The sequence below is a fragment of the Equus caballus genome, chromosome 11 (genome assembly GCF_041296265.1).
Source record: "Equus caballus isolate H_3958 breed thoroughbred chromosome 11, TB-T2T, whole genome shotgun sequence".
In the NCBI taxonomy this organism is placed as follows: Eukaryota; Metazoa; Chordata; class Mammalia; order Perissodactyla; family Equidae; genus Equus; species Equus caballus.
The window spans coordinates 51,193,634-51,215,083 of NC_091694.1; the positions used below are offsets into that span (position 1 = coordinate 51,193,634).

At 50.5% G+C, this 21,450-nt stretch overlaps 1 protein-coding gene across 5 annotated transcripts; it reads right to left on the reverse strand.

Moving 5' to 3' along the window:
• Positions 1–1,490: 1,490 nt before the first annotated feature.
• Positions 1,491–21,434, reverse strand: ALOXE3 (arachidonate lipoxygenase 3). Of its 5 annotated transcripts, XM_070228148.1 has the most exons (16): positions 20,867–21,434; positions 20,190–20,389; positions 19,356–19,560; positions 18,234–18,315; positions 17,309–17,428; positions 16,868–16,993; positions 15,794–15,897; positions 15,063–15,235; positions 13,693–13,836; positions 13,401–13,604; positions 13,222–13,308; positions 12,504–12,673; positions 11,809–11,930; positions 7,706–7,806; positions 6,999–7,169; positions 1,491–2,662 (listed from the first exon to the last, which is right to left on the reverse strand). In XM_070228148.1, the coding sequence occupies exons 2-16, from the start codon at positions 20,334–20,336 to the stop codon at positions 2,483–2,485; spliced, it is 2,136 nt and encodes a 711-aa protein (XP_070084249.1). In that variant the 5' UTR covers positions 20,337–20,389; positions 20,867–21,434; the 3' UTR covers positions 1,491–2,482. The 5 variants fall into 5 exon arrangements, 4 of the variants coding, with proteins under 4 accessions (XP_070084249.1, XP_014584112.3, XP_070084250.1 ...); XM_014728626.3 differs by lacking the exon at positions 20,867–21,434 and having other exon boundaries at positions 20,190–20,641; XR_011423489.1 differs by lacking the exons at positions 1,491–2,662; positions 6,999–7,169; positions 20,867–21,434 and adding an exon at positions 9,324–9,418 and having other exon boundaries at positions 20,190–20,641.
• Positions 21,435–21,450: the final 16 nt, after the last annotated feature.

A 21,450-nucleotide genomic window follows, 5' to 3' on the forward strand; every position in this document is an offset into this window, starting at 1 on the left:
AGATTGACATTTTGCATTATTAGAATTTTGTACCTTGCTCAACAGTTTTGGAACAACATCTAAAGGCACATTTTATAATCAAGTATCTGACCAGAAGAAAAAGAAGTATAGACAACCTGAATTTTAACAGTCCCTGAAAAATAGACCTAATCCCAGTGGGGCCTCCATCTGATCTCCAGGTGGGGCAGACATCTGGTCTTAGTTCCCTACTCTTCTGTTCCACTGGATATGCATCAGAGACCGGAGCAGTGCCCCATACTCTGATCTTTCAGTTGTCATTGATGATGGCTATCAGTGTCGACTCTGCCTGGGGGTCATCACATTCCTAAGCAACTCAAAAGAACAAAGCTATCAACTTATAGTGGCTGAGAGGGGCCATAAAATCTACAGAGCATGTCTGAGTTAGTTAATCAGAGGTGATTCAAAGCTACAGTATGGTTTCTTTTCTACAATATGGCTTCCTTGTGTCAACCTTGTGTTGAGCTTGTATCAACTCAGGCCAGAGAGAGTCTGTGACCAGAGTTTGGTCAGGCAGAGAATTTGACTCAGGAGGCAGAGGATGTAAGGGGGGGCTGGATCTGAGGTCTAGGGAAGCAGGAAATTAGGAAGGTGTAGGGTAGCTGCAAAGGAAGATGTGGATGACTGAACTCGAGGACAGCACAAATCTCTATTTTTAGGGGTTACAGGGTTAGAAGGGAGTACACCAGACTCCCCAGATATCCATCTGTTTCTCTTTTTTTTAAATTAATTAATTTATTTTCGGATGTACATCATATTTCGAATTCTGTGTAGATTATATCATGTTCACCACCTGAAAACTAATTATAGTCCATAACCATCTGTTTCAATCAGGATGGGCTAGATTATGTTGCCACAACAAACAATCTCAAAATCTCAATGCCCTTAACCCAACAAAAGTTTATTTCTTGCTCAGCTCTAGGTGCAACTCACGTCAGCAGGGGGCTCTACTCTAGTCCCTCAGAGACAGAAGCTGTTGGAAGTGCCCTCTCAACATGTGTTTCTAGAACAGCAGAGGCAGAGAGAAAACTGGAGGGTTCATGCCAACAATTAAATGCTCCAGCCTGGAGACGATCTGCATCACTTCTACTCATAGCTTGTTGGCCAAAACTCATCCGGGACCCCACTCACCCACCACAGAACCAGAGGTTGAGTCTTCCATGTGTCCAGAAGAGGAACTGAATCTCAGTGGCAACACTACCACACCCAGAAGCTGGATTCTCAGGCTTTGCAAAAAACCTATTTTTTTCCTATCAGCCCTTTGAGTCTGGATATCCTTTCATTTTTTGATGGATGACACTCTGGGAAGTAAAGGCAGGAATGTAGGGCCTGGCTAGGTGGTGGCTCGGGCTGGGAGGCTTCCCGTCTCCAGAACAGGTGATCCAAGGACTCATTGCTGCTGTTGCTTTCTGCAATCCCCGGGTACCCCACCTGCCTACATACGCACGTACATATATCAAAACAAAATGAAATACGAGCCAAATATGTTGGTTTTTATTGAACTCACTGAGCTCAAGGACAAAAAAAGGGAGGGATGATAGAGGGGATAGGAGAAGAGCTGGGAAGAGACTCCCCACATACACACTCAAGCCAGGGAGCCTGGCCCTGAGAATGCAGCTAGAGGTCCAGGTAAGCTGGGCTCCAATTCTAACTCTCCCCTTAAAGACGTTGCAGTCAAAGTGGACCACATAGCAGATCACGGGCACACATCCTTCTTGCCCAGTTTCCAGGCTCTTCCAGAGAAGGACATTGGATTGGTTAGTCCTAGGCTTGGAGGAAAGTGGAAACAAAAAGGCAAGATAGGGGGCTGGCCCCATGGCTGAGTGGTTAAGTTCATGGGCTCCACTTCGGGGACCCAGCATTTTGCCAGTTTGGATCCTGGGTGCGGACATGGCACTGCTCATCGAGCCATGCTGAGGTGGCGTCCCACATAGCACAACCAGAAGGATCTACAACTAGAATCTACAACTATGTACTGAGGGCTTTGGGGAGGAAGAAGGAAAAATAAAAGAAGATTGGCAACAGATGTTAGCTCAGGTGCCAATCTAAAAAAAAAAGGCAAGGTAGGAGAAAGAGTTTTGGGATGGGGGAGGACTGAGGAGGATACCTCAGAGTCCCAAGCCAGAAGTCCCAAGGGGAGAAGGTAGATTTCCACAGGAGACAGAAGCAGGAGGCTGCCCAAAGTAGGGCAAACAGTGATGGAGTCCCTTCCTTTCAGAGGGGCCTCTTGTGCATTTGACTTTAGCCGGTGGCTTCTCACCCTGGACCCTGCTGGACTGGTCATTCACAGTTTAGGGCCCAGTGCATATGATGGTAGAACCATGGCAGGTGGAAAAGGTCTTCATCTGCAGAGGAGACGGTTCAGGCTGACGGAGAACAAGGAGGGCAGAATGGCTTGGAGGACCCTTAGAAGTTGGCCCACCTCACGCTTAGGCCTTTCTTCCAGGGTGGTATGAGGAGGGGTTTAGATGGAGACACTGTTCTCGATGAGGGGAGGGTCTAGGTAGGTGTATGGCAGCGCCAGGCCCCGGTTCCGTTCCTGGATGTCTCGTGAGATCTCGGCCAGGCGTCTCTGGAAGGCGGCGATGCTGCGCCGTGGGGCCTCCTCGGTGAAGTGCTCATCTGGATAGGTGCCCAGGGGACGCTGGGAGAAAATCAGGTGTGGGGTCAGGATGATGTTGAGGACAGGATGGAGAATAATGAAAGACTACATTTGCCAACAAATACAGTCAAGTTGGCTTCTAAGGACATGACCCTTTAGAGCTACTGTACACACAAACCCTTCAAACCACAACCCCAAACCACCTCTCCACGATCTGCACCGAGTAGCCCCCAACACCCACAGCTCGTGGAGCGCGGGAGTCAGAATGGGACTTGGAAGCCAGCCAACCCAAGGTTAATGCTGCCTCTGCTGGTAACCTTCTGCCTGTTACTCTGACTCAAGACAGTCTCCGCATCTGAAAGTCAATGGATTTGATTAGTGAATCTGTAAAGGTCCCTTCAGTGCCTGGTCCCTTGCTCTATGAACTAAAAGAACACAACCACATTCATAACACAAGTGAAATCAACATAAACACACCCCAGCAAATATGCCCCAAAATACACCTATTACCTCACAATTTCACAAAACTCAATCCCTGATGACAACCAGATCTGAGGCATCTTCCCAATCAAGGGACATAATGAAACTTTTGCCAACACAATCACTATCACCATACACTGTACAATGATATATGTATCACACTATACAGCATGGCCAGCCACAATCGAGAAATACCACCAAGAACAATGCCAACCTGTGCAGTACAGGACTGCCCCTCTCTCCCTGACCACGCCACACAACCAGTTCACCATCCCTGTTCACTGGGCCAGCCTCCTAACCAGCATCCACTTCCTGTTCAATATAACCTTCATAGAATATAACTGTTAGCAATAATACTGATGTTTAAAAAATTCTTTTTTTTTCCTTTGAGGAAGATTAGCCCTGAGCTAACTGCTGCCAATCCTCCTCTTTTTGCTGAGTAAGACTGGCCCTGAGCTAACATCTGTGCCCATCTTCCTCTACATTACATGTGGGATGCCTACCACAGCATGGCATGCCAAGTGGTGCCATGTCCGCAGCCGGGATCCGAACCAGCGAACCCCGGGCTGCCGAAGCAGAATGAGCACACTTAACTGCTGTGCCACCGGGCCGGCCCCTAAAAAATTCTTTGTCTTGTTTTATTGTGCTGGCAGAGCCTTCCAGAACAGTGTTAAATAATAGCAGTAACAGTGGGCATTGTTTTCTTGTCCCTGACTCTAATGAGGAGACTTCTATTGTTTCACCATGAGTACAGTGTTTTCTGAAATACACTTTTTTTTTCCTTCCCCAAAGCCCCAGTGCAGGGTTGTATATCCTAGTCGTAAGTCCTTCCAGTTCATCTACATGAGCCGCCACCACAGCATGGCAACTGACAGACGGGCCCCATGATTCCAGCCCGGGCAAAGAACCTGGGCCGCCAAAGAGGTGAGAGCACTGAACTTTCAACCACTAGGCCATGGGGGATGGCTCTGAAATATACTTTTTATCAATATTCCGTAAGGGAGTTTCATTTTACACTGAGTTTTTATTAGTAATAGCTGTTCACACTTACCAAATGCTTTTTCAGCATATTTTGAGATGATTATATCGTGTGTTTCTTTATTGATGTAATGAATTATACCATTAGATTTCATAAGGTTGAACCAACCTTCCATTCCTAGAATAAAGTAGACTTCACCATGGTGCATTATCATTGTGCTATTTATTATTGGCCTTCATTAACTGATGATATATTTTTAAGTCTGTGGTCTTAAAGCGGAATGAGTTTATAATTTTATATTCTTAATCACAGCCAACACACTGCAAGCCCTTACATGGACTATAACAATGGCACAACAATCCTGTAAAACAGGTACTCCCATCATTCCCACTTTACAGATTAAGAAACTGAGGCTTAGAGCGGTCTCATTGCATATCCAAGGTCACGTAGGTGGGAGGTGTGGAACCTTCTACCTGAGACCCACCTGCCTTCTTAGGAGCATTACCTTTGCCAGGTGCTGGTATCAGGGTTCCCAGTAAAATGATTTGGGAAGCTTCTATACTTTTCCTATACTTTCAAGTAGTTTGAATAATTTAGGAATGACTTGTTCCCTGAAGGTTTGCTAGAATCTCCCTTTGCAGGGAAAAGGATCAGATCGTTTACAACCTTACCCATTCATGTATGGTTTTCATCTCTCCTGGTGTTAAGTTTTGGTTGTTTATGTTTTCCTAGAAAATCATTCATTTCATCAAGATTTCCAAATTTGTTTGCGTAAAACTGTAAGTAGTATTTTCTTCTAATTGTTTTCAGTCTTCTCTGTATTTGTGGCTGTATGTCTTTCCCATTCCTAATGTTGTACATTTATATGCTTTTTTTTTCTTGATTAGAATCATCTCTGGTTTCTTTACTTTATTAGGCTTTTCAAAGAATCAATTTTATGTCTTATTTACCAGATTGACACCTAATTTCTAAAACTACAGCGGAGTGTAGCTGTCACAAAAGCAGAACACAGAAATATGACAGCCTGGGTTCAAAGCCTGTTACTAGCTCTGTGACCTTGGGCAAATTGTTTTGTGTCTCTGAAACTTAGTTTTCTCCCCTGTAAAATGAAACTACCATTTATTGAACACTTATATGCCAGGCACTGTATTAAGCATTTTAAATATAGCGACTTATTTATTCCGTGTTTTAAAATAGTATACACAGAGTATCTGATTTAATGACTGAGACGTGACAGATCCTCAGCAAGTGATGATAGCTGCTGTTATCGTTGTTAGAATTTTCCAGGTTAAACTTCCCACTGGTTTATGAGGCGGGAACCCTCCACCCTCATTCTCTGCCTACATATCCCTCTCCACTGTGATGCTGTGATTTATAATAAGAAAAAATATTTGGTCTTCCCTGTTCCTACATAGAGCTCCTAAAACCCTTATATGTGATAAGAATGTTAAAAAGTGCCTTTCCTTATTCAAAATAAGCCCCTTTCAACCACACTTGAGTTTATATTAATGAGGCGACTTCTGGAAAGCCCCTTAGGGTGGGGGCTGGTTGCCAGGGGAATCAACCATGTAATTAGAGGGTTAGAATTTTCAGTCCCACCCCCCAACCTCTGGGGAGGGGAGAAGGGCTGGAGGTTGAATTAATCCCCAGGGGCCAAAGATTTAATCAATCATATCTACGGAATGAAACCTCCATGAACATGTCTAAAGTCTGGGTTTGGAGGGCTTTCAGGCTGAACACATGCAGGTGCTGGGAGGGTGGTGCACCCTGAGAGGGCATGGAAGCCCTGCCCCCTTTCCCTCATATCTTGCCCTGTGCATCTCTTCCCTTTGGCTGTTCCTGAGTTGTATCCTTTTATAATAAACCAGTAATCTAGTAAGTAAACTGTTTTCTTGAGTTCTGTGAGCTGTTCTAGAAGATGATTGAACCTGAGGAGAGGGTTGTAGAAACCCCTCCTATCCATCCACACAGCCACAGAAGCGCCCTTGCCAAAACACAAATTTAGCCATGTCACCCCAGGCTTAAAACTCTGAAATGACTCCCTGGCTCCCCACTGTCCTCTGAAGGAGTACTGTGCCTGCATGGAACCATTTGTGACCCTACAATCACACCAACAGACTCTCGCCTTCACTTTACTTCATTTCACTTGGTGACATCCTTCTCTCTGCTTAAAAACTAATCCTGCTGCTCCTTTGTCTGCCAAACTCCTACCTGTCACACATGTTTCAGCTTAGATGTCACTTGCTCCAAGAAGCCTTCCTGGGTTTTCCCAGACTCGGTCATTTTCCACAAGGCCCCACCCTCACCTCTGTCACTAGGCTGTAAGCTCACGAGGACAGGGATCATATCTGCCCACCAGTGTATGGTACATTGCGAGTGCTCAAGAAGTATGTGTTGAATGGAGGAATTAGTAAATAAATAATTTCTACAACACTGTGGTGCCCTTTTTCACTTACCTGTGTGTCTCCTCAACTAGACTGTCTGATTCTTGAAGGCAGGAACATCTTGCTCTTTATATGTCTTTATATGCCTGGTGCCCAGTGCTATGTTGACACATGGAAGGTATCCAAAAAACGTAGGTTGAATGTTTGGATGAATGGATGAGTGGTTGCTGGATGTGGTTGATTGATGAATAAAGGGATAGATGGATGGGTAGATGGGTGAACAGATTGGTAGATAGATTGGTAAACTGGTGAACTGGATGGATGTTGTGCCCCAGCTACTAAACTGGTATTTGCTTCAATGTATGTCTTCTGGGATCAACTATCACCTCCAGGAGAAACTGGAGACCCCAAGGCAGCTCAGCAGTGGGCATAAATGCCAGCAGTCAGTCCCCAAGCCTCCCTGGAGCCACCACCCCCACTGCCTAGGCCCTGCAAACCCCCACCCCATAGCCCGCCCCCCACCCCATATACACACCTTGTCGTTGGGTTCTTGGCTGACCAAGAAGAAGAGGAGAAGATTTTTACAGGTGATGTTCACTTCTGGGAGGGTGTCTAGGTAACTCTTCAGGGTGGTCGTCCCCTTGGTCTGGGGTGGGGGCTGTCTCATGGATGATGGGGCATTGGGCATCCAGGCTCCAAAGTCATGCTGTGGAGACCCCCACCCCAGCTGAGTCAGCTGGTCAGAGGGGCAGGACCAGTTCCTTCATCATCATCCCTGATCCTGCCCCTACCACCCCAAAGATCGTGGAAAGGGAAGAGAGGGAGGCGTATACGGCAGAAAGTTCCAAAAGTGGGTCAGGAGCCTGGCTCACCCCTTGTCACTCCCTACCCAATGTTCTAGGACTGGGTGGAGTGAATAACCAAGGAGGATGTAGACAGGTAATCCTAGGAAAGGGCCTTGGGCCAGCATGCCACACAGAGCAACCTGATACTCTACTAGCCACCTCCTAACCATGACAGAAGCCCGTAAATTCTACTCCCTACACAACACCAACTCGAGTCACCATTACAACCTTGGATCCAGCTCCACCCGTTCATCATCCAACACCAGCTCTGATCATAAACCCACCCCCACCCTGACCCACCTATACTCTCAACCCAAACTCTGGCCTCATGTTCATTGCTGAGCCATGCCACCTTGCACAGTCCACTACTCCCCAGACTGGCCCTCTGCAGCCTCACCTGCCCACTGTTGACAGCAGCGTGCTGGGCGGAGCAGTTGAAGATGATTGCAGTGAGGAACTTCACCAGCTCTCCCAGGGTGCACAGCTGGCGTGGGAAGCCTGGGTGTGGGAGGAAGGGAAGAGGGTGTGGATGGGGGGGACGGGATTCCTAGGGGCAGCTCAGGGCTGGGGCTTACTGCAGGGGGAGAGTGAGGAAGTGAGGGCTAAATATTTGGCCACCACTGTCTTTGGAGTAAAATTAGGGTTGGGCTGAGGTTAGGGATGGTCAACGCCAGGGTTTTTGGTCTCTGAAGGGGGTCAGGATAGGAGCTGGGTGCTGGGATCAAACGAGAAACTGCCCAGCCAGCAGAGCTCAGAGCAGAGGAGGCAGGTGCAAGCCAACAGCCAAGCTGCCTCTCCCTGACCGCCAAGGCACTTCTGTCTGCGGCTCACATCAGTGCGTAATGATTTAATGCTACCTAATTCACCAAGATTTGTCCAAGCACCCAGTAGGGATCATCCACTGCGGGGCTTAGCAGCAGAGACAGATGACCAGAGAGTGTTAATCATGAGCTCGCAGTGATGGAAGCAGAAGAAAGCTCTCAGGCCAGGGCTTGGCTCTCTGAGGAGAGGGCAGGCAGCACAGAAACAGGCACTGGGGCTAATGCGGTTATGGGAGACTTTCCTAAAGGAATAGAAGGGGCCTCCCTGAGCTGAAGAGTGGGTGAGCTTTGAATGGAAAAAAGATGACAGAGGAAGGCACTTTCAGTTGGTCCTCTTCTCTCTGGATCTCACTGGTCTCATCCAATTGTATGGCTCTAACCACCTCCCACTGGTCGATGATTCCCAAATCCACATCTCCGGCTCTGCATGGCCCCTGAACTCTCGACTCAGCAGTGGGTATAAATCTGCAGCTGCTACCTGACATCTCCACCTGAGTGTCTACAAGGCTTCTCACACTTAGCATTTGCAAAACCTAAGCTTGACTTCCTGTGCACACACACTCCCCAAATCCGTCCTTCCCACAGTGAGCCCATTTTGGTACTCTTTATCCAGTTGCTCAGGCCAAAATCTGTGCACTCACTCCTCTTTTTACCTCATACTGCACATATCAGCAGATACTTCGAGAAACCAATCTTGTCTCACCACCTCCAGTCTCCATCACCACCCACTCTCCATCATCTCGCTCCTGGATGAATCTGGCTTCCACCCTTGCCCCTGACAGCCTGTTCTTCACCTGACAGTCCCGAGTGAGTGATCCTTTAGAACCATAAATTGAATTATGTCACCATTTGCTAAAACCCTCTAAGGACTTCCACCTCACTTACCCTACCGTGGCCCTACTTGAGCTGGCTCTCGCTCCTTCTCTGACTTCATTTCCTTCCCTAGTTTTCTCCCTCTCACTTACTCTCCTGAAGTCCTCAAACCCACCACATGCTCCCACCTCAGGGCCTTTGCACTCCCTGTATACTTTACCCAGTTATCCACGGAACTAGCTCTTTCACTTCCTTCAGGTCTCTACTCAAACATCAACTCCTCAGAGAGGCCTTCCCTGACCCCCTATCTGAAATGATCCCCCTACCTCAACATGCTATATCCTCTGACACGGTTTCATTCTTCTTAGCATTCATACCCACCTGACATATTTATTATCTGTCTCTCCCCACAAGAACTTTAAGCTCTGGAAAGGCCAGGACTTTTATCTGTCATGTTCCCTGCTGAACGCCAGCACCTGGAACAATACTTAATATTAAAGAGCCCGGTAATTATTGGATGAATGAAGTGAATGCATGAGAGATTAAGAAGCCAGAGTGGGAAGGATGGGGCCCAAGCAAGGTGAGAGGACAGGGAGGGGACATAATTGGAGATGAGGCTATAGCAGTGTGCCAGGCCAGGTCGTTTCTGGGCAATATTTCAGAGGATTACTGGGGCAGTGGCCCCACAGGCTTGGAGGGCAAGTAGGAAGAGGCTGGGAGAGGTGGGACTGGTTAAGAAGAGACAGCTACCACGATGCAGGAGTCGTGTGAGGACTGGGACTAGTAGAGTGTGGGTGGTGACAGTGGGAAATGATGGGGTTAGCCACCAGACTGGATTTAGGGAGAGAGAAAGACAGGAGAGAACATGAGTCAAAGGTGGCTCCAAGGTTTGGAGTCAGGATGACTGGAGAGAGGCTGATGCAACAGAACAGACAGAGAGGTTTGGAGGAGGGACCGGGTATCTGCCTAGAGTGTGTGGGAATTTTCTGAATGTTCTATTCATGGTTGATAGTCTAACCTTGAGGGCTGAGAATTAAAAAGCCAAGAAGTCAGACCATCTATGGGAATTTTTCTGTGGCTTATATTATGTATTTTTTCCCCTTGAAATATGGAAGCAAAAAGCATAGTGACTGAGTTAATGAGTGCATTTTGCCTTAAAACATATGACTCTAGAATAAGTTTGCACTGGTTCAAAGAGATGTTTGTCAATCTGAAGAATTTCTGATGTATTAAATCAGAGACAAGTTTAATAAAGTAAGATAGAGTTGAGCCAATAGTAACAAGATCCCCTGCTGGGTCTTAAATAGGAAATGGATAACCCCAAATAGAAAATAGCTGGTCAGGATCAGGACTGCCCATGATTGACAGTAGGCTTGCAAAGCATGGGGAGGGGTCACCCTTTAAAAGATCCAAAAGACCTCTGGCTGTCACCACCTTAACCCAGAAATTACTCTTGGCATCATTAACAGTGAGACAACCTGACATTATGTGTCTCCCCATGTGATGCAATGAGGAGAACACAGCATCACCTGAGAAATATTCTTGCCAAAAACACGTAACCTTTAGGTATTACTTCCAGTTGACAAAAAACACAGTGTGTGGAGGAACAAGATGAATGATATCATGAGCAAGCAATTAGATAAATTCAGAAGGTGAGACATTCTACACATCTGCTAGTCCTGGCTTTTCAATAAGTCCATGTCAGATGTCATGTGATTTAAAGGGCGGGGGGGCTGTCCCAAATTAAAAGAGACTTTAGAGTCAAAACAAAAACTGTATCATGTGGTCCTCGATTGGCTCTGGAATCAACAGGATCAACCGAGGGAAAATGGGAGAAGGGAGGAAATTTGAACATGGACTAGATAAGAGGGTGATATTGGAGATTATTGTCAATTTTGTTAAGCATGATGATAGTATGCGGTTGTGTAGAAAAACATTTTTTTGAGTTGCATATTGATTAGGACTGAAATATGAAATATTCTAATTTGCTTTAAAAGACTTCAACAGTAAACAAAAGCAACAGATTAATCAAATATGGCAAAGATGTTAACAGTTGTTGAATCTGGGTGATAGGTAAATAGGTGTTCATTACATTATACTCTCTATACTTGTATGTTTAAAAAAAAACAGGCTCGGAGTCCACTACAGGTAGGGCTGCAAAGCTGTCCATTCTATTTGCAGGTGACCTGAGACCACCCCTCCTCCCTGGGTCTCCCCAGGCGGGAACTCCTCTGGGTGACCACCAGAAGCGCTGAGTCAGCTGAAACCCACATCCCTGCTGAGAGATGTCCCAGGCAGTGAGAGTCTTCCACCTCGGGCCAGGGCTGGGGGAACCAGAGGATGGACATTTGTGCCACTTTGAGCTTTTCCTTTTCTTCCACTACACCCAGACACAGAGGCCTCTGCTACATGGTCCAGTGCCCAGAGTATACACCATATATTACAGTGGCACCAGGGAAGTAGGCCATGAAGAATAGCAATAGGGTATATAACCCGAGTGAGGCCAGAAGTCATTCTATAGTGATGACTTGTAGTTTTCATGTGCAGGTCCCAAGGGTGACAATGAGACAGCCAAAAACGAAAGTCCTTCAGGGAATAGAGAATGGGGAGATTTCCAAGTCTGGAAGCAGCTACAGAGGAGAAACAGGAGAAAGGGTCATTGTGTTAGGGAGGGGTAGAGAGAGGAAACAGAGATCTGCCGCTTACTATCTGCAGGCTTCTCCATGCCTATTCCTTATCTGTTCAGTGGGGCTAATAACACAATGTACTTCAAAGGCTGGTCAGTAAATAGGAACTGATTAATGGTGGCATCAGGGGGAGCACTGGGTCATTGAGAGCCTGTGGTTGGGGGATGGAGAGAGGATACCTGAGCTTTCTCGGCCCAGAAATGCCTGAGCAAAAATCTCGCCAACCCAGGCCTGCAGCTCCGAATCCTGCTGCACAGATGCATCACTGGGATAATAGTAGCTCACGATTTCTGAGACAAAGCTGCAGAAAAGAGATAGTCCATGCCACAGCAGTGACCTCGGGCTCAGGCCTGGCCAGAAAACCGAGGCCCATTGCTGCTCAGGCTGGGGAGAGCCAGCTGGCCAGAGTCCACTGAGAGTCCACAGGGATTCAAGTCTCACCCTCACTCCTGAGTCAGGGGTGCTCTGGGCCTCCTTCCAGCCCAGGAGGCTAGGGGAAGAGTGCACTGAGGAGAGCCTGACTCATCCTGTATCCCGCCACACTTAGCATCCAGGAGAAAGAAGACCTGCCTGCCTGGGGGCCCCAGCCCACACTAGCTGTTGCACCTGCCCTGACTCCTCTGGACACCCCATCCTTCCCTTCCTCCATTGCATTTATGCACAGCCCAGGCCCTCTCCAGCCCACAGCTATCTGCCATTTCATAGGGACCCCAACCGCAACTCTCACCCTTGGGGTGCCCCATGCTGGGGCCTGAGAACCCCCGAAACCCCCAGCAATAAGCACCCCAGCCTTCTTGAGCACAGGGGCCCACACTGCCCCTGGGCCAGCAGGCGCTGATAGGGCCAGATTGGCTGCAGGGTCCCAAGCCCACACCTCTCGATGGCGGCCCAGATCTTTAGGCCGTCGTCTCGGTAATGGTAGTTGGGGATGGCCAGGACGCCACGGGCCCGCAGGCTGTCCGGAAGGCAGAAATTGGTGTAGGTGAAGTGGGCCAGACCGGTGCTCATGAGGTAGAGGAGGCCTTGCCGCCCGATGGACGTGACCTAAGGACACAGCACAGCTGGCTGCCGGGTGGGCCCAACCCCCACCCCAGTGCCTGGGGACGAGATTGGGCTAGTGACTGAGCAGAGGGGATTTTTCAGTTAATCAATCAGTCTAAGACCACGGATCAAACACTCATAGTGGCCCGATGTGGGCCGCGCGGGTTGCGGCCCTACTACGTGCACAGTACGTAACCTTGAAGTGTTCGGTAACCAGAAGAATGAACTAAATGCCGGGCAGGCAGGGAGGCGAGAGCCGGCGCAGGGTCAGCAGGGGGGCTTTGCTCAGCCTGGGGTTGCCCTGCCCACCTCCAGGAACCTTTGGAACCAGGGCCTGAGGGCGTGAGGCGCGTGGGTGGGATTGACCCCGAAGGGGCAAGGTTTAGCTGTGGCTCAAGTAGGAGACTGACGCAAAGGGGCGGGGCTTGTGGGAAGGGGCTGTCAGGGACTGTGGAATGGGATTGGTGGCCGAACAGGCTTGTGGGCGGGGCAAAGCGTCCTCGGGGGCGGGGCCTCAGAGACGGGGAGGGCAGGGAGCCGGGAAGCCTCACCTGGTCCGCAAAGCCCTCGGGGTTGAGCAGCGCGGCCCTTGCGGTGATGTTCACTTGCAGCGTGTAGCGAGTGTGGGGAAGCAGGAGCTGCAAGCGGGATGAGGTCACAGGAGCCGAAGGTCAGGGGAGAAGGCCACCTTGGCCCCGCCCCCTCTGGCCCCCCGGGGGTTCGTACAGACCTTGTAGATGGGATGGCAGAGCGGCAGCTGACGCAGCGTGGCGATGGCGAAGGCCTCGCACAGCAAATGCGTGCACAAAAAGTGCGTGTTGTTCTCGTGCACCAGGAACTCAGAGTTGCGTACCCAAGTCTTGGCCACCATCCAGTCCCAGTCGGAGTCAGTGGGCAGAAAGATGGGGCTGTTGGGCCCGGGGGTCTGGCTGAGCTGCGTCAAAGAAGAATAAGGGGGTGAGGCTCAAGACTGCTAGTGTGCCTCCTGAGGCCCCGCCCCCGAGCCCCCGCCCCAGGCTCACCTGGATGGCCAAGGGTACCAGCGCCCCCTGGGGATTGAGCCACAGCAGACAGAGCGGGGCGGCCACGTACTGCTGGCTGCCGTTTAGGCAGTGGACGGGGACCTCCGCTAGGATCCAGTAGTCGGCTAGGAAGATGTTCCCCCTCTGGAGAAGGCGCACAGAGGTTTAGAATACTATCCCCACCCGCGCTCAGCTTCCCTCTCCGTCCTCTGTCCACCCACTCCAGCCTGAGCCTCAGTAATGCTTGGTGCCTGCACTAATGGCCTATGCTTGGTACCCCACCCTTCCAGGAATGTCCGGAATGAGGTCCAGCAGAGTCTCGGTGTGCAGCCTCTCACCTTGTCACTGACTAGTTGCCCCAGGAACTCAGGCGTGGGTTTGGAAGCATTCAACTGTTTTTTCCAAATTGTCTTTTTTTCCTTTTGTTATGTCAAGGAGATGCAATCACCAAAGGCGCTGAACTAGACCAAGCCTCACCACAAGAGCTACGCCTATGACCTTTGCTTTATTTTTAATGCTAAGGCCTCTCCAGGAGGAGCTGAGGCCTTATTACTGCAACCTGCAGTGTATGTGGAAGCATGTTTTCCAACTGAGCCTGCACAAGCGAATACCCACCTCTTCCTTTTGAATATTTATCCCCATCTGAAATAAAAGGTCCCTGCTTCTCTTTGTTCTGGGATGCCATGACTCTGGAGATGATTCCTCATGGTCTCCTATTTGCTGCAAACATACCTTACTTTGTGAGACAACTACTTCTGGTGGAGAGTCTGATTTAACTGGCCAGGCGGGAATGCCCTTTGGTTTTGGTAACAAGCTGCCTTCCCAGCTTGGACAAGCCAGCGTCCTCTCCCCCTCCCCCCATAACTGGTCCTTTCTATGCTCTCAACTCAGTCGACCTCAGCATATCGAACAACAGAAAAATCAACACACAATGAGAATTCACCAACGTCTTTGCCAGCCTTCTGGAGGCTGCCTGAGGGCTTGGGTGCCCCAGAGAGACTGGATCATCGTCTTCTCCCACACCCTGAGAGCTCCTAGTTCTCCATGATTGTTCCTGCTGTATCTGCTGGCACTCCCTTTGGCCTGTCTTAAAACAGTCTTCTCCCAGCCTCAGCCCCCTGGGATCTTGGAGGCCCTTCTCCTAGATGTCTGTCCTGCAGCTGCCCTGCTTGTTCATATCACTTTACCAGGCCCCATCTCAGGCCTCAAGCCACCCTGAACCCCATTTGGCTCTCTTCTATATCTGCTCGACTTGAAAGGTGCAGGGCCAGGGCTACCCAGAGGGCGAGGCCAACAGGCTGGATGTGGCCCCAGCCATCCCGCCCCTGTCCTCCACACACTTCCCTTGTCCATGATGGCAACTCACCCACCTCTAGCTCTGTCTGCAGGCAGGTGGCTGATCCCAGCAAGGGAGCCACCATGTCATTGGTGACAGGCAGCTTTCTGGGCAAGCTGGAGAGGCAATGGAGCATGACAGGATTGACACCATTCAGGTACTGGTACCCAAAGAAGTGGTCTTCATGCCAGTGCTCTGTGACGTACTCTAGGGGGCAAGAGAGGGGAGCCAGTTGGTTCGGAAACTACTTCCCTAGATCATGCTCCTGCCCAGCCTTTTAGTTATACTGTGGTTTAGGTTTTCCTCCCAGCAACTCTGTGAGGTAGGTATAATTATATCTTCAATTTAACACTGGACACTGAGAGTCAACAAGATGGAGTGACTTGCTCAGTTAGTGGCAGAACAGGGATCTGAACCCAGGTCTGGCCCCAAAGCCCAGAACTCTTGGTGGTGGTGGTAGAGGAAGAGAGGAAAGTGCATATGATCATGATTAGGACTCCTGAAATGGCCCTTGACCCTCTCCTAGGCAAGCGGTGTCTCTCTGTCATCACTCCCTTATTCTTGTCCCCTCCCAGAGGAAGGAAAGATGCCCTGGTTCCTGAGGGGAATCTGTGAGATTGCCACCAGTGAAACCAGGAACCCCTCAACTATAATCCAGCATTCTCCCTGAGAGGGCTGGAAAAAGGCCCTTTCCCAGAAGGGGGTAGAGGGGTCTGAGGCTGGGGTAGGGTGGAGGATGGACTTCTCCTGCCCAACTCTGCACACCCGAAGTGAAGGTCTTGTGGCACCAGAAGATATTCCGGATGTCATCCAGCTTCTTCCAGGAGCCCTTGCGGTCCAGCAGCCCTCGAAGCTTCATGCCCAAGGACCTGAGTGGGAGGGGAAGTGAGGGTGGGGGCTGGGAGCTGCCAGGAGCACTGTGCTCCTCACCTAGAGGGCTGGAGGAACCTGACAAGGTCAATGTTCAAAGCAGAGGTGCCTAACAACCCGCATGGGAGAAAAGTCTAGTGGCCAACCGAGGTTTTGTAGGGGTAACTCCACACCGTACACAAGTGGTGCACGTGGCCACATGGTGCAGATAAGTCATCCTCATTGTGTCGACTGTACCCTCTCCAGACACAGCACAAGCAGAGCCTCAGCTGTTGAATGAGCTGCTAATGACCCCTCTGATTGGTAATTAATCGCACAACACCTCTCCCTTGTGATACTGTGAGTTCCTCACAGCCAAATCTATGTCCTAGTACTACTACTCAGTAACATCTATTGAGAAATTATTTTGTGCTGGGTGTTATGTCATTAAGTTCTCCTCCAAACCTGTGAGGTAGGTATGAATACTATTGTCATTTTACAAATGAGGAAACTATGTAGAGGCTAAGTGGAAATCAAGATCATACAGCTAGAAAGTATTGGTTCTGGGATTTGAACTTGAGCTGTCTGACCATCTCATTAAAGCTTAAGGGCCGGGCCTCTGTCCTACTCACCGTGGTCCCACCAACAGTGCCTGGGGCCGTGCTTTGCACAGACCAGGTACTCAGTTAATTGTATTGGTTTGAGGAATGGAAAGCAAAGGGATGACTTAAGAGCAAAGAGGAGGCGATGGGGAGATAGAAAAAGGAGTTGCCTAAGGAGGGAGAGGAGCCTGAGGGGCAGAGAGAGGGGAGACTGACAGAGAGGGGAGATTAGGGGAAGAGAGGGAGAGACTGAGGAGTAGGGAGAAGAGAGACCGAGGCAGAGAGGGGGGAGCCTGGGGGGGTCAGAGAGAGCAGAGATGTGGCTGTGCATCAGAGGGGCAGAGGCAGACGGGAGAGTGAGCAGGTGTGCAGAGGGCAGTGGCCTCACGCAGGGATGGCGTTGAAGAGCAGCGAGGTTGTCTTGGTGGCCGAGTAGCGAATATTGGGCTCCACGTGCAGCAGGGATGGGATGTCAATTTTCATAGGGAAGCCAGGCAGGTACCGATTCCCACTGCTGGGGAGCAGAAAGAAAGAAACCAGTCAGAGGGACCTGCAGTCCACTCCCCTTAATTCCTTCCCTCTCTCCCCAACCAGTGTCCCCAAGCCTCCCCTCAGACCAGACTTGTCCCCTGCCCTCTCTCCTGCCTGAACCCACCTCCTCCTCTCTGCCAGACCACTGGGGTCACCCCTGCCCATTCTGCTCTGACACTTGAATTAATCTGCACTTGTCATAGACCCTGACTTCCAGCCTGCCCGGGCCCCATCCTCACAACAGACCCTTCACTTCACACTTCCTCTACCTTCTTCCCAAGCCTGGGTCCTTCCTCACCTGTCACCCTGGTCTGCACAAGGTGCCGTCTTGGTCAAGGCAAATTTCTTGTTTGACTCCATCTCCTCAAAGCTGCGGACATCCACAATGCCAGGGAAGCCAGGAGCATAGACTTTCCAGCTTCCAAGGGAAAAGAGGTCAGAGATGGCAAGTGAAACTTAGGGTAAACAGAAGCCTTCACTGTTAAGACATGGCTTTAAATTAAAACTCGCAGAAACCACCCGTTTTCTGGGTAGGTGACAAAGAATTGGAATTTTCTCCCCGAAGGCACTGAGTTTCAAATCAGAGTGGCATTTGAGGATGACATGAATGTCTAGGCTGGTTTAGAGTTGGTTTGTGTTGAGATCAAGATCACGGCTGAGGGGCCGGCCCCATGGCCGAGTGGTTAATTCCCGCGCTCTGCTTCAGCGGCCCAGGGTTTCGCTGGTTTGGATCCTGGGCACGGACATGGCACCGCTCGTCAGGCCGTGCTGAGGCAGCGTCCCACATGCCACAACTAGAACACACAACTATATACTGGGGGGCTTTGGGGAGAAGAAGAAGAAGAAAAGAAAAACGAAGATTGGCAACAGATGTTAGCTCAGGTGCCAATCTTTAAAAAATAAAGATCATGGCCAGTTTGGGGGGAGGCTGAAGATAGGCTGAGATTGGTCAACAACAGGGTCATGTCTGATACTTGGGTCACACCAAAGGCAGCTGGGGGTTGAGTGTGGATTCATTGATGGTATTGGGACAACTGTTGGTACTGGTGTTCTGGTATGGACTCAGGGACAATGTTAGACTGACGTCAGACGTTAGACGTTTAAATCAGGGCCCTGATCTTTGGGCTCCCAAAGTTGGAACTGAGGTCAGAGTTAGTAACAGTCTGATTAAGGCAGAGGTCAGAATAAAGATGGGGAACGAAGTCAGATTAGGCTGCCCTTACCGGTAGCATTCCTGTCGGGCCTGGATTTCCCGTTTCCTGTGATCCAGAAGGAGAGGAAGGGAGTCCTGACAAACAGTTCTTGCTGTGGGGAATGAAAATTACTCATCATGTAAGTCTCTTTTCAAACAACATCTCCTCCAGCAAACCTTGCCTGAACTCCCTAGCCCTGGGACCTGATCCCTCAGTGACATGCATGTCCCATGTTCTTCCTGTATTCATCAGTAGAAGGGATTCAGGACAACCTCACCCCAAAATTAAAACAATTTTCCTAAGTATTTGCAAATTTGTCTCCTTTCCAAGACTATAAACTCTACTGTATTCATTTTTTTGTATTCTCAGCATCTAGCATGGTGTCTGGTACTGTGCACATAACATGCACTTGACAAATGGCTGATGAACAAATATATTTTGTGAAGTGAGGGATGCATGTGCTGTGATGGTCGATGGGGGTTCAGAGTAAAGTCTATGAAGAACTCACTGTGGGCTGAGGGGTAATGTTCACTTGCCTCACCTTGGCCTAGAACGTCATCTCTCATCGCTAAGACTCATCACAACACGTGGACCAGTCCTAGTGTTGCCTCTCCAGACCAGACAGCTCGGGAGATCCGGGGGTCCAGAGGCCGAAGAAACTCGAACCCAGCACCCTTGAAAGGCCCCCCAGATTCAAAAAGGAATCTGAATAGCATTTCACAGGCACTTCATCCACACCAGAAAAGCCAGTAGTAGTGGCCAGGGCATCTCCAGCTAAATCGTCTAAACATTCAGGGCTACTCCACCTGTTCAAATGCAATTACTCAGCTTGCAGGTTAATTCCTCTCTGGCCTCCAGAAGAATTCACTCTGGGAAGTGCAGAGGGAGTCAGTGGTAAGCAAACCGCCGTCTGTGTGTGTTTGTGTCCATAAGCGATGTGAGTGTACGTGAGCGTGCATGTCTGTGTGTCTGCAGAGAGGTAAATATTGCTCAGAAAGCCCCTGCATTTCAGGGCTTTGGAGGCTTACTTTCTCCAGAAAGCATCTACTTGGGAGCCCTGAGTTCCTGTTACCCCAACCCTAACTCTATTCCCTACACCTAATCCCAACAGATGCTTTCTGCAGCACAAACCAGCCCCTGCCTCTGACCCACCTGTTCCTGGTCGCAGCTCTATGGTGCAGTAGCCCTCAATCCATTGATAGCAGGGGAAGTGAGAAAGGGTACCATCATGGGCAGTGACACAGATGTAGCTGCAGTACCAGGAGTCTTTGGGGAAGAAAGCATAGCGTTCTTTGTGTAGACGCAACAGCAAGAGCTCACCCAACTCCGCTGAGCAGCGCACCTTGTACTTCTGCACCTGAGGGGACCAAGAGAGTAAGCAAGTGAGAGGCAAGGAGCTGCCGGGGCCATCCTTGCACCTTTCAATGTGCGTCTACACCTACACCTATTCTGGCTTACAAACCTGAGCTGCTGCTAACCCATGCGATGCCTTCATATGAATTAGAAAAAGGCACCCCTTCATCCTGGCAGAAGCAGCCACAGCTACCACAGGCACGGTGTGTGACCAGAGTGGGTTTTGTGTTTCACTAGCATCCTTGGCAGCCCGCACCCTTGTGTAGGCCACCAGCAAACAATCCTGGGGCCTGGCAGAGGCAGGCAGGTCCCCTCCAGAGAAGAGGAAACCCAGGCTCAGAGAGGGTATGCAACTCGCCCAAAGCCCACCTTCAGTTATTGGAAGAGAAGCGAGGAAGCCAGTGGAATTCTCCTGACCCCCTGCCCAGGGCTCTTTCTTCACAGCCCTGCCTGGGTAAGGTTTATCATCCACAGGAAAGACAGGGACCAGAATAGGGATGGTGAAGAAGTTAGGGTCAGCATCCAGAGCTCTGCAGGACTTGATGAGCTCTGGAGGAAACTCCTCCCCTCTTCAGGGTCCCCTGCCAGCCCTGCCCCTCAGAGGTCACTCCTTGCTCTCTCCTCCGTACTCACCGATCCACGGGTGAAGTCCCTGCCCAGATGATCCAGCAGCTGCTTGGGGCTCTCACCACACGTGCCCACGAGTGTGATGGAGATGTTGTCCAGCGTGCCGGCCATCAGGTAGGGACCAGTGGTCACAGAGACGCGGTACACGGCCATGATGGGAGGGAAGGAGAGATGCCCCGGCAACGTTGGCTACAGCAGCAGCTGGCCTGGAGGAGGTAAGTGGCAGGCCGGGCAGGGCTGGGCTGCTGGGCTGCTGAGTGAAGGGCTGGGGGACAGGGTCTGCCTCTGGAGAAAAGCCCAGCTCTCTCTGGGTTGCTCTTGGGCTCTTTCTCTCTGGGAGCTCCAGCCTGTGTCCTTGCTCACTTTGGGCTTCCTCTCCCCGCCCACAGTCTTGCGCCCTAATGGTTGTTTGCTTGTCTCTGGCACAGCCGGTCCCTCTGGCTGACAGGACAGGGCTCACCCAGATGGATATCAGGAGCCCAAATCCCATTGGCAAGGGAGGGACCAGATGCTGAGGTGGGGACAAGGAGTATATGACGTCTGTATGATTGGGACACTGCCCTCCTCCTGGTCAGGGGCTGACTGACGCCCTGGGGCCCTTGTCTGCCCCCTCCCCAACTTCCCCCAAGACCCTTTTTCCTCTCTCTCAGCCAGAACTGGGCACAGGGCACTCGCGTTCTTACTTGTGAATCATCTATGTGAGTCACTATACTCAAGTGAGCCACACTCGGCCATAAATCACACGTGACTACAGCCACACGCAGGTGAGTCGCACACGCATCCCTGCACACCGCATAGGGGTCAGAAACAACTCTCCTATCTTCCCCCGCACTCTGTACCACCGTCGCCACGCCGGCCCTCTGTATCCTCGATCTTCGGCACGCCCGATCTCAGTCTCTCCCTTGGAATAGGGCCAGTCAGGGGACCGAAGTGGACTCCGGGCGCACAATGTCTGAAGGCCCCACGTGGCATTCTTTCCGCTCCGGGCCCGCTCTCGGCCTTCGGGGCCGTGGGCGGGATTGGAGGGGCCGGGGTGCATGGGCTTCAGGTCATCAGGGCTGGGGAGAAACCTCTCCACGAGGAAAGCCCGCAGCTGGCAGCGGCCACGCGCGGCCAGTTCTGGCACCGCAAGGTCTCAGCCTTCGCGGCGCTCCAGCTCCAGCGTCCGAACATGGACGGCAGCCTTACCCGACAGAGAGGAGAAAGCACAATCAGCAGCTGCTGGCCTTCACCGGCTTCCTCCTGTTCTTTGCCGGAGTCCTCTACG

Bases quoted from the DNA above. Each gene is read 5' to 3' on its own strand.
- ALOXE3 (XM_070228148.1), bottom strand. From the start codon at position 20,336: ATGGCCGTGTACCGCGTCTCTGTGACCACTGGTCCCTACCTGATGGCC. The intron at 13,605-13,692 runs GTGAGCCTGGGG...TCTTTGACGCAG, and splicing joins TGGTACCCTTGGCCATCCAG to CTCAGCCAGACCCCCGGGCC. The intron at 7,170-7,705 runs GTGAGGCTGCAG...GGGTCTCCACAG, and splicing joins CTGCTGTCAACAGTGGGCAG to CATGACTTTGGAGCCTGGAT.